This window comes from Cnephaeus nilssonii (assembly GCF_951640355.1).
Source record: "Cnephaeus nilssonii genome assembly, chromosome: 12".
NCBI classification, from domain to species: Eukaryota; Metazoa; Chordata; class Mammalia; order Chiroptera; family Vespertilionidae; genus Cnephaeus; species Cnephaeus nilssonii.
The window spans coordinates 8,237,940-8,249,943 of record NC_137083.1 but is presented as its reverse complement, the minus strand read 5'-3'; the positions used below and the strand labels follow the sequence as shown (position 1 = coordinate 8,249,943).

General features: G+C 60.8%; 1 protein-coding gene and 1 long non-coding RNA gene across 3 annotated transcripts in view; both read left to right on the top strand.

The window, feature by feature from the left end:
- Positions 1 to 1,625, top strand: part of MINDY4 (MINDY lysine 48 deubiquitinase 4) — a 93,585-nt gene extending 91,960 nt beyond the window's left edge. The window contains exon 16 of one of the 2 annotated variants that reach the window (XM_079786151.1): positions 1,172 to 1,625. In XM_079786151.1, coding sequence (XP_079642277.1) covers positions 1,172 to 1,579 — 408 coding nt within the window. In that variant the 3' untranslated portion in view covers positions 1,580 to 1,625. The remainder of the gene's footprint in view (positions 1 to 1,171) is intronic. The other variant, XM_079786152.1, reaches the window with a different exon arrangement.
- A 1,180-nt stretch (positions 1,626 to 2,805) lies between these two features.
- LOC307107897 lies at positions 2,806 to 5,561 on the top strand. Its single transcript, XR_013814267.1, has 3 exons — positions 2,806 to 3,249; positions 4,590 to 4,658; positions 4,880 to 5,561. It is a non-coding gene; the product is annotated as an uncharacterized lncRNA (long non-coding RNA).
- Positions 5,562 to 12,004: the final 6,443 nt, after the last annotated feature.

Here is a 12,004-nt window from a genome sequence, read left to right as displayed (position 1 = left end):
AGGGGAGGACAGTTGGGGGAACCAGGCTGGCAAGGGAGGGAAGTTAGGGGTGACCGGGCCAGCAGGGAGGGCAGTTGGGGGCAACCAGGCCTGCAGAGGAGGACAGTTAGGGGCGACCAGGCTGGCAAGGAAGGGAAGTTAGGGGTGACTGGGCCAGCAGGGGAGGGCAGTTGTGGGCGACCAGGCTGGCAGGGGAGGGCAGTTAGGGGTGACCAGGCCAGCAGGGGAGGGCAGTTAGGGGCAATCGGGCTGGCAGGGGAGCAGTTAGGCATCAATCAGGCTGGCAGGGGAGTGGTTAGGGGGTGATCAGGCTGGCAGGCAGAAGCGGTTAGGGGCAATCAGGCAGGCAAGTGGTTGGGAGCCAGCAGTCCTGGATTGTGAGAGGGATCCCAGATTGGATAGGGTGCAGGCTGGGCTGAGGGACATACACACACCCCGTGCACAAATTTTGTGCACCAGGCCTCTAGTTATTAAATGGTATGTAAGCCTGAACTACAGTTTAATTATGCTTAGTGCTTCTGAGGGTATCACACACTATTTAATAATGCATATGAATGAATGCATATCTGTTTTATTGAATGGCCCACAGCCCTTCACTAGCTTCCTGTGGCTCTTAGAGCAAAGGACACATCCTTGCAAGGCCTCCGGGTCCTACACGGCGCTGCCCCCGCCGCTCCCCACCCTCTGCTGCACTTCTCTCCACCCCTTACTGGGCCCCAGCAACCGGACCTCCTCCTGCATCTGGAATGAGCCCGAATTTTTCTGAATGTAGGTCTTCCCATGTGCCTTTAAAGTGCCACCGTCAGGCACCCCTGGAAAGTGTCTGGATTTAGATGTGTGTGGATCACTCACATCAGCCGAGGGCCCCGCACGGCCAGGCACCTAGGAGCTCTCAGTGAACACTGGTGGCAAGCAGGCAGGCAGGCAGGAAGGAAGGAAGGAAGGAAGGAAGGAAGGAAGGAAGGAAGGACGGACCTGTCCATCAATCACCCTCAGGGTCTTGGGTGCATTTGTGTTTTGTAAGGGCCTGGGGGTAGGTTTGTGTGTGAGTGGGCAGGTTGGAACCTGACTCCTCCCAGACCCCAAGACAGGGAGTTCAGGTGAGTGAGGGCCTGAGGGGCTCTGTGTGGGCCCTGCCGCTCTGACGCTCTTTCTGTCCCTCTGCTCGTAGGTGGAAGGGGGCGTCTGTGAACTGGAACGGCTCAGACCCCATCCTGTGAGCCTTCGTGTGGGAGAGTTCTATGTCTCCACTCGTCACAGGGTGACAGCTGAGCCCCAGGCCTCAGGGACGAGTCTCGGAAGGGTGTCACCCCCACCTGGGCCAGCACTGCTGCAGAAGCATCCAGAACCTCTGCTCCTTCCACGAAGGGCCGCCCTGGACGGACGAGGGCCCACGGGGCTGAGGCTCCCTCCCAGCCGAGCTGTGACTGCCAAGGACAGGAAGGCGCTGCTGGGGCCTCGGCTGCCCTTCCCTGCATCCCTCCCTGGCTCCCTGCTGGGCCACCCCCTTGCCCAGCCTCTGATATGGTCCTCCCGGGACCCTGGACACTGGTTATTTCTGGTCGTCGGCTTTCTATAAAACAGGAGTGAAACCACGCAAGAGCCAAGACTCGTTTGTTCCTGTTGCCGAGAAGGAAGCGCCAGGTCTGCGTGGTTCGTGGCTGGGTGGGCGCAGTAACGGGTGCAGGGGCCCTGGTGACCTGTGGGCTAAGATGGCTCTAACTGGGGTCTCTGTAGGCAACTGATACCCTCTGGTTTTGAGGTGTTCCTGCTGGACTCCTGGGTTAGCCTGACTTCTGCTCAGAGCCAGGTCTCAGGCACCAGGTGATGTAAGCCGTACTGACCAGGAGCAACTTGGTTCCCCGGGAGCCCTCCCAGGGCAGGCCTGGGTTCCTGTGTGTGTGTTGTGGCGGGGGGGGGGGGGGGGGGGGGGGCGTGTCCCAGGAGCCCTCCCAGGGCAGGCCTGGGTTCCTGTGTGTGTGTGTTGTGGGGGGGGGGGGGGTGTCCCCGGGAGCCCTCCCAGGGCAGGCCTGGGTTCCTGTGTGTGTGTGGCGGGGGAGGTGGGGGTCCCGGGATCCCTCCCAGGGCAGGCCTGGGTGCTTGTATGTGTGTGTGTGTGTGGGGGGGGGGGGGGTCCAGGGAGGGGATCCCAGGAGCCTTCTCAGGGCAGGCCTGGATGCCTGCCGGGCTCCGAGAGGATAGTCGGCAGGACCTGGCCAAGTGGATTTGGAGGAAAGAACCTTCTCGGGAGGGGCCGCTTGGCCATGGAGGGCAATAGGATGGAGACGAGCAGAGGGACGGGGTGTGGCCCCCTGTGTCTGCAGTGGGCATGTGCAGAGACTGGCTGAACATGGTCGGGGGGGGCAGTCTGTGGATTCCCCACATTGCAGAGCCAGGATGGAGTGGGTTGGCATGAGAAAAACAGTCACTCCTGACGGGAAAATTGTGCAGTTGAAGCCTCCTCATTCCATTAATGTATATCCTCCGATTGCAGAAAGAACATGAGGTGTAGAATTGCAGTGGAGGCTGGTGAGGAAGACCAGGGAGAGTGTGGTATCAAAAACGGAGGTTGGGACCTTTGCAGTGGCTCCCAGCACCCGGACTGAGGGCGGGCGCCCGAGGCGGAGCCGCCTCCAGTGGCCCGGTAAAGAGCCCTGTGCTCTCAGGGCGGTGCAGGAGCTGTGGCCGCTGTGGCTGCTGTGGGTCTTTGGGGACAGCAGGGAGGAGCCGGAGGGAAGTGACGGCTGCACAGAGGCCCGGGGTTTTGCTATGTAAACTCCGCGGCCATTCTCAGCAGGCGCCCAGCAGAACTGCTTCCTATATGTCCCTGAAATGTTTATGCGCTTGTTTTCCTTGGCCAGGCGGCCCGCGGAGGAAGGTGGTTTCCTTGCAGCGGCTTTGTTTATCAGCCTGGAAGGAAAACTGTCTTTTCAATGAAACTCACTTAACCTTCTGACCAGGGTCCCCTTGGCAGGGCTGGGGAAATCAAAATATTCCCAGCGTTGCTTGACAAGATCGCTTCCAACAAATTACAAAAGCACTTTCTGGAAGCCGAGACGCAGGTACGCATGCAGCTCGACACCCATTGCCCACGTTTTCTGGATGGAAGATGAGCAAAGCCTAGCGCCTCCTCTCCTGGACCCAGAAGCCAGAACGAGCCCACGTCCTGGGTCAAGCCTGCAGGCACGAAACACAGGCCTAGGCACCTGGCTCATGGGCGTTCTCCATCTGGAGGCCTAGTTTCCTAGGGTAAGCTTCAGTGGGCCCTGGCCCCATTATATGAAAATCCTCGTGTACATGTACATATGTGTAATTTTCTGGGAAGAGAATCCTTAGCCTTCCTCATGGCCTTGCACTTGGAATAATGCCCCCTCTTTGTCCTCAAAAGGTGAAGAGCCAACCACCTCCTATGGTGGAGTGGCTTCCCCAGGGCTGAGCCTGGGCTGGCCCTGCATCTTGGGGGTCTGGTCCGCTGCACAAGCAGACCTCGGTGGGGTGCGGCAGGAGGCAGCTCATCCTTTCTCACTGTACCTTCCCACTGGGCTCCCTCCCGTCCTTCCTGGTTCCCCCCAACTGTTTCTCTACCTAAGGCTGCCTCCTTCCCTATCTCCCCTGTTAGTTTCTTGGTCTCTGATGAAAGCAGGTCGACTCCAATGCCTCGGGGGCAGTGTGAGCAGTGAGACCATCTGATGTAACACAACTCCATGCTCTCACCGGTGGAAAGCGGTATGGGGGCTCCTCTATGGGGCCTCCTCTATGGGGCCTTCTCTTCTGGGGCCTCCTCTTCTGGGGCCTCCTCTTCTGGGGCCTCCTCTATGGGGCCTCCTCTATGGGGCCTCCCCTTATGGGGCCTCCTCTTCTGGGGCCTCCTCTATAGGGCCTCCTCTATGGGGCCTCCTCTTATGGGGCCTCCCCTTATGAGGACCTCTTCTTATGGGGCCTCCTCTTATGGGGCCTCCCCTTATGAGGGCCTCTTCTTATGGGGCCTCCTCTATGGGGCCTCCTCTTATGGGGCCTCCTCTTATGGGGCCTCTTCTATGGGGCCTCCTCTTATGGGGCCTCCTCTTATGGGGCCTCCTCTTATGGGGCCTCCTCTATGGGGCCTCCTCTTATGGGGCCTCCTCTTATGGGGCCTCCCCTTATGAGGGCCTCTTCTTATGGGGCCTCCTCTATGGGGCCTCCTCTTATGGGGCCTCCTCTTATGGGGCCTCTTCTATGGGGCCTCCTCTTATGGGGCCTCCTCTTATGGGGCCCTCCCATTGCTGGGACCTCTCCTGAGCCAGATGATTCATGCTGTGGCTGCTGCTTCTGGTGGGGTCCCCTGCATGCTCCCCAGTCAAGAAGACCCAAGTCTGCCTCTGCAGGATCCACGTTTGAGCCACGCAAAGCACCGACATGTCTTCGCCTCCCACTTCTGGAGGTCAGACCTTCCCACCTAAGCCTGCCTGTCTGCTCAGCCACCCATCGGGAGCAGCGGCGTCTCGGGGAAGAAGAGACCATCCCTTCTCGCTCCAAGGCTGAGGGAGAGAGACCCCGCACCCTGCCGCCTCTCCCACTGCCCGCCAAGTGCTCTCTTCCCCTTGTCCCAGGGCCAGAGGATGTGATGGACCAATGTTGGCAGAGCCACGTGCACCACTCTCTCTATGGAGACAGCGCAGGTAAGAACAATTTCCAGAACCACAGGACTTGCCAGGGAGGCAGGGCTGGGACGGGCAGGGAGGGGATGTGCTAAGGCAGGGGTGCACCCAGACCCCATCCAACCCCCGGGGTCTCTGTGTCCGAGCCAGGAGGGAAGTTGGCAGCAGAAGAGGGACCCCAGAGGAGAAGGGCCAGTCTTTGCCAGGCTCCTGGCAACATGAGGCTTTTCCTGCCCAATTAGACCCGAGTCCCGGCCCAATGTGCAGTCCTCAGACCAGCAGCATTCACAAGGCCCGAGAACTTAGACATGCGGAACCTCGGGTCCGGCCCAGCCCGTCCCCTCCCCCGAATCAGAAGCTGCATTTTAACAAGACCCTCAGGTGAGTCAGATGACAGTTCGAGGAGCTCTGCTCCAGAGCTCGCGATGTGGGAGACAGTGGGAACGCGAACGCCACCCATCGTGAAGAGATATGAAGGAAAGCGGCAGCGGGACCGGAGGGCCTGGGTTTGGTGCTGACCCACTGCTGCCTCCCTGGGCCTCAGTTTCCTCATCTGTAAGATGACCTCCTCGCAGGCTGGAGTGAGGATCCAGTGCGTCAGTAAGTTGTGAAGCGTGTAGAGCAGGGCCTGGCCCTTCACAGGGACTCGAGTGTTTGCTCTTAACCTTTGCGGGGGGCGCTCGGGAGGCTCCCCAAGGGTGGCAGCATCTCCCCTGGGCCTGGACGAGGGGCTGGGTTTGACAAGTGGAGAGTTGGGTGGAAGATCATTACAGGTAAAAAGAACGGTGAGAACCAAGAGACTGAACGTCCATGTCCGTAGGTGTCGTGGGGGTGGCCTGAGAGTGGGAGCCCGGAAGGTTAGATGAGGAGGCAGCCGGTAGGGGATGACTTTAGCCGGTGGGCTGGGGATTGGGGCGTTTTCCCGGTCAGAGCCCTGCTTCAGACCGCTCCCTCTGGCCCGGGAGCGGGTGTGGGCAGGGTGGGAGTGGGGTGGGGGCACGTTGAGGGGCTCCCGCGGTGCTCCCAGTGAAGGCAGTGTGAGTGAGAGGTGAGGGGCGGATGGGGGTGACAGACACAGATGGCCTTCTCTCCCAGAGGCCCCGGGGACAATCCTCACCGGCCCCCAAGCCCCTCTGGGACCCTGAAACTTGCAGGAGGCGACCAGGCTGCCAAGTCCACTTGCAGGTCTCTCTCTGCCCCCACCAGAGTCCTCCCCACTCCATAATCATGTCCTAATCCTCACGGGGCTGTGGGAGCTGTAGTTACAAGGCAAAAATGCCAGGCATTTGCGATAAGGAGATTGCTTAATACAGGACGAGGGGTGGGCGGGTATGTGGGCGGGCGATGGGCGAGCGGCTGCCCGGGGGTCGGGCGGCACCCTGCCAGAGCCTGCCTGTTGCTCCACAGACCCGCTCGGCGTGAGAGGGGTCGTGCCCCCCTGGTCGGGCGCTCGGGGACTGTGGAAACCCGAGGTGGGCCGCCCCCCCTTTTCAGGCCACTGTCCTGCCCAGGTCCCCACAACATGCCATCCTATGTCCGCAGGAAGTCACTGAAGGCCTTCTCCTTACAGATTGGGGAAACTGAGGCCCAGATGGTAATCCTTGGTTAAGAGCCCTCCCAGGAGATTTCTTCCTCACAGGGGTCTCATGGAGACAGACCATCAGGTGGTCCTGGGGCTAAAGGGAATATATCTGGTATCTGATGGGGGTGGGGGTGATGCCAACTTGCCACTCATCCCCCCATCTCTCCTCCAGCTCCCCCCACCCCATGCCACAGCAGCTGCTTCTCCAAAGCCTTTGCTAGTGCTTTGTGGCACCCGGTTCCTGCCCTTCGGCTTGCCCTGTCGTCTGTCCAAGTCTCCCCATCCCTCAAGGCCTGCCTTCCAGGCCCCGCCCCTAGGAAGCCCTCCTGCATTGCCCAGCTGAACATGCGGGCCTTACCCTCTGAGTGTCCTCCATCAGCTCCTCTCCCACATTCCCTGTTACTGCGTGTGCCCACGCGCGCGCGCACACACACATAAAAACACACACACACCTCTACATAGTGCTGTTTCCTTCTCCCTGGGCCTGGGGCTCCTCGTCTTCCCATGTACCTGTGCCATACTGCGGGACGAAGCCCAGGGCTCACTCCTCTCTCTGAAGAAGCCCCTCCCTAGCCCACACCTGTGCCCCCGCCGGCCCCACCCCCCGGCAGAAAGCCCCAGCTCTGGGTGTCGGGGTGGGGCGGCTGCAGCTGCCTGTCTCTGAACCGTTGATTCCGGGTGTGGTTTTGAGATTAAACCTGGCGCCTTTCCTGTGCCCCTGATAAGGGCAATCCTGGCTGCTTATCTGGCGGTGTCTGTTTTAAAGCCTGTTGACATCTGGGAGGTTGGCACAGTCCCGCCTGTCTTAGGAGTGGAGCCCAGGGTGATAAGCACCCACCTCCCTGTGCCCTGCTGGGCGCCAAGGGTAGGCACTCTCGGGCATCACCTCTGGCCCTACCCCCTGTGCCTCACCCCTCCTCTGTCCCAGCACAGCGACTGAGGGGGTGGGGTGCTATTAATAATGGTGTCAGGACAAGTGTGTAAACAGACTGTGCTGTGTATGGGAACCTCCATCTAAGGGAGGATTGTTCTGTTATTTATTGATCTCCTGACACCATTCTCCAAACTCCTGGGCTCAGATCCTTCTTAGAATTTATTAGGGACGTAGGGCTTTGAGGAGGGGAGCCTACATAGGCTGGAGCAGTCAGGGAGGCTTCTTGAAGGAAGAGGATTAAAGCTGGATCCTGAAGGAGAATTGGGGAGAAAGAGGGACGGAGGCATGCCAGGCAGGGTGGGCAGGGGCAGAGCTGCCAGGGGAAGGGATCTGGGGGTCTGGGGTGGCGGGAAGGTTAAAGACATTAAGGCTGAATCCTGAGGGGCTTTGCATGGCAGGCGAAGGAGCTTAACCTTTTGCACTCGGATGTCGAGTGTGACTCGACACGGTTAGCATCGGTAGCACCTCAATGAAAAAAGCAAGCGAGTGCAAAGGGTTAAACTGCCTCCTGTGAGCACTGGGGAGCCATGGGCTGGGGGTGGGGGGGATCGGAGCTAGGCGGTGGTGGATCCAACTGTTCTAAAAGACTGACACTGCAGCAGCGTGGGGGGTGGTCTGAGGGACGATGCCAGCTTCTGAGCTGGGCCACGGAGAGGGGAGCGGTAGGGGATCCCTTGCGTTGCAGTGATCCAGCCTGGGGAGCACGGTGGGGGCCGCGGGCCTGGAGTCCAGCCCCTCGCGCTTCTGCTCCCTGGCAGGCGGACCTGCACGTGAGCAGTCGCTCCCTCTGTCTGCTCCCCATTGGCACTGGGGCTGCCACTCGCCCGGGAACAGTCTGTAAAACCTCCCCAGCTCCCGACGAGGCTTCCTCTGCCCCGGCCTTGGCAGACCATGAAGGAGGGGGCCTCAATGCGAGGAAGTGCCCAGGCCTTTGTTCTGGCTCCGGCCACGGCGGGACCCACTGCCCATTGTTTTAGAAGCCGACGGTGACCTTGGGCCAGCTGGATGGGACCTACGGGTTCCCTGGGGCCTGGCCACCTCCAAGTGCACGTGGAGGACAGCGAGGCTGGCAGGATGGGTCTCCGTCCTCGGGGGCCTTGGGGAGGACCTCGGGCCCCAGCTGTGTTCTCAGAGTCTGGAACCCTCCCCTCTGGCCATTTGGGGTGTCAGCGGGCATGACGGAAACTGCTCACCTGAGGACCAGGAGTCTCCTGGGAAAGCAGACAGGCCTCCCCAGCTCTCTGGACCTGTAGGAGCAAGGTGGGGGGCGCGGGCCTGGAGTCCCACGTCTGTCTGCCGTTCTCTCGTTGGTTTCGGGGGTCCCTGTTGCGTGGGGTGTGCACTGGGAGGGGCCCGGGCAGCTTGGCAGAGTGGTTACGGGCTCATACCTGGAGGTTGCTCCCTGCGTTTAGATCTCAACTCCAACTTCTCAGCTGTGGAACCTAAATTAAGTTACAAAACAAACAGACCAAGTGAAAACTTCTGAGATCAGTGTCCCTGCCTGTAACACGGGAGCGATCACGTGCTGTCCCCGTTCAGGTGGGTGCGAGGGGGCAGGTGCAGGGCCTGGCACGGAGCATGCGCCCCGTCTGCACCAGGAGACAGATGTTGGCTGTTTTGCCGGGAGCCGGATGGAGGGTGCGGGATGGGGCGGACCTAACTCCCTGAGAATCAAGGAGTGTGACCACGTGCAGTGCCGTGACACCGAGAAGCCATCTGGACCGTAGCCATGGCCCCTGACCCCTGTGATCGGTCCTACTTTCCAAGCCCACCGCAATGGCAGTGCGTCCTCTCCGTTCCTCATCCCACGCCGGGCCCCGCGCTGCTCCTGGGCCGCTGGAGACATGCCTTCTCCGCTATCCCCGCGGCGCACCCTCCAGCCTGGGCTCTGGTCCCAGCTGAGAAGGGAAGTGACTGGATGAGATGGCCTTATGCAGCCGGGCCCACATCCTCATCAGTGACCACCCCTGCGACAGAGACCCTCAGCACAGCAGCTAGCACGGTGTGTGGCACCTGGCAGGCCAGTCACTCAACCTCCCACTTCCCAATGGGGAAACTGAGTCTCAGACAGCCAGGCGCTCGCCTGGGGCCCGCAGGCTAAGAGATGGCAGATGCCAAGTTCTTCCTACTTGCTCCCCTGCCGCCTTGGAGCCCCCAAGCAGGACGGACAAGAGGGTGGGGCTTCCTGGAACCCCTCCTCTGCTATCTCCCCTTACTTCCTCCAGTCACCAGCCCAGGCCCGGGACCTCGGGGCTCCGGGAATATCTGAGTGTCCTGGTTTCTGCCCCGGGAGCTATTGTGTGGGAGCCCAGCCTTTCCTCCAATTCAGACCTCGCCCCGCAAGCAGCCTGGCGAGGATGGGTCGGAGCCCGTCTAGCCCTGCCCAGAGGAGCCGCTCAGCCATCCAGCCACGGCTCCAGCACCCACTCCCAGTGCCCCCGCCCCGGCGGCCGTGGCAATCCCAGAAAGCGCCAACCGCATTTCCCTTCTTCCCCGCAAATGCACACACACCTTGATTTATTCCTCTACGCGGATTTGGCATTTCCTCTTCTCAAAAGTCATCAGGGCCCTGCGTGTCCCTTTCATCAGGAAGGAGGCTGGAAAGAGGGGTGTCCCCGGTCACCCTTGGAAGGATGAGTGAGGGAGGCTGAGAGACCAGCGCCTGAGCAACCGGCCGGCGCTGTGCCCGCCGGGCCCTGCCCCCCTTCAGGCTGGATGACTCCGTGTCGGCCTGTGAGTCCCAGGGTCTCGCGACATGAGGTGGACCAAGTCTGTCCACTCTGTCCTGGCTGTGGCTGTGCCCGCGGTTACATTCAGAGGCTTTATTGCCCGAACTCCCCCTTTAACCCCAGTTCCACCCGGCTGGTCCGGGCATGGAACTCCCTGAGGGCCGAGCCTCTGCACCCCCAGGCTGGGTGCTCCCTGAGACGGGCAGGGCCCTGAGGGGAAGCAGAGGTTCAGGCTGTGAAGATGGTCACACAGGGCATACTGGGCGTGGGGAGGTGGGTGGGCAGTGTGCCCTCCATCTCCACCAGCCCTCTCTGAGGGGCTGGGCCAGCGTGGGGAGAGGGGAGTGAGGGAAGCTCCCACGCCCGCCGTGGCTGGAAGCACACCCCATCCCATCTCTCCTTCTGCTTGGACTTTCCTCTCCCGCAGGCCTCCCTTCCTTTACATAAACAACTCTGTCTGCCATGTCCCCTCCTCCAGGAAGCCTGTCCTGATTACTGGGAAGAGGTGGGGCTTTTCCGCTGCCCACAGGTCCACCTCACCCCTTCCTGAGGCTCAGGCCTGGGCCTCAGCTGCCCTCCCCTGAACACCCCGGGCTGCGTGCGGCCCATCAGAGCTCCAGGCTTCCCTGGGTTATCAGGGGCACTTGAGCCGGCCAGTGTCTGGGCCGGTACGTGGTGGAAAAATGGGCTCTGGTGGGCATTGAGCACGGGGCTGGCCCAAGCTGGACACTGGGGCGCTGTGTGATAAAAACTGTGACTTTCCATTAGGGCTACACCCCACACAGCCCTCCTCGGAGAAGGGCCTGCCGTGCCCCTGAAACAGCCTGCTTCTCACATCTCCTGTGAGTAATCTCTGCTGGACCACCTCCCCGGCCACGATCACGAGACTTTCTCCCGATCACAGGCAGCTGTCTCCACTCCCACGGAGGAGGAGTTGGTGAACACTTCTCTTCCTTCTCACCACGGCTTCCAGGAAGCTCAGGTGGAAAGTGAGGCTCCATCGCTCTCTTGCTGATGTCCTGAGAAGGTCCCTCCCGCTCGGTGTTTTCATTTTAGTTACGTGGTGACTGGGTGCTTCTTTAATTTAATTTAGCCCCTTGCTGCTCCAAGTCCTGAGACCTGTGGCCCTGAGACCAGCGCCTGCGCGTCACCTGGGCCTGTTAGAAATGTGGTATCTAGCCTCCGCCCCAGACCCACGGAATCAGACTGCGTTGTGGCGAGATCCTCGGGGATCACGTCCACACCACAGGCTGAAAAGCACCGGTGGAACCCTCCGGATAAAAAAGGTACCTAAAAGGGGACCTGTAATGATTCTTCCCCTCCCCTGCCCTCCCACCCCCCTATTTCTCTACCTAAGGAATTTCCTCCTGAGCCTGACCCGCCCCTTCCCCCCAGCCCTGGTTTTGATTTGAGCGCTCAGGTCTGCTCTCCCACAGGGTCTGGTCACTGAGGTGTGTCACGAGAGCCTTCTTATGGGGATGAGGCAGGTGGTGGGCATGCGCCCAGGACAGGGGACGCTCAGGAGCCAGCTGTGTGTTCCCTCGTGGACAAGGCCATCCTCCTCTGGTGCTGGGCTCGTGGCAGTGGCTGCTGTTGCCCACTCCTGGAGCCCTCGGACTGCCCTGGTGTGATGGGGCTGGGCCGGGGCCCCCCACTGCCACCAGGATGAGGTGGGGGCACAGAGGGTCTAGGAGGCCTGGGGATAGTCCACCTGAGGGGTGGCAGTCCCCCCCAAACACAGGTCTTGTGTCCATGCTTCTGCTCTGAAGAGCTGTCCCTTGGGGCTGGGGACGGGTCCACGTGGTCTGTGGCCCCGAAGGGCAGCCCTGGGAAAGGTGGCAGCACCGCTGAGAAGTGACAGGTACGGAGCAGCTCTCCGCCCGTCTGAGCTGTCCCACGATGAGAAGATAGGAGGGCCCCGGGGGAGGGACTCACAGCGGGATCACAGCCCTCGGGAAGGAACGGTGCCAAGGAGATTCCTGGGTCTGATGAGGTGCAATTTTAGGCAGCCCTGTGATCCCTTCAGATCCCGAGATCCTATGATTTTATGATTCAGAGCCCTGCCTCCTCCAGGAAGGCCTCTATGACTTCTTCCACCCTTCCCGATCACACCCTTCCCCCG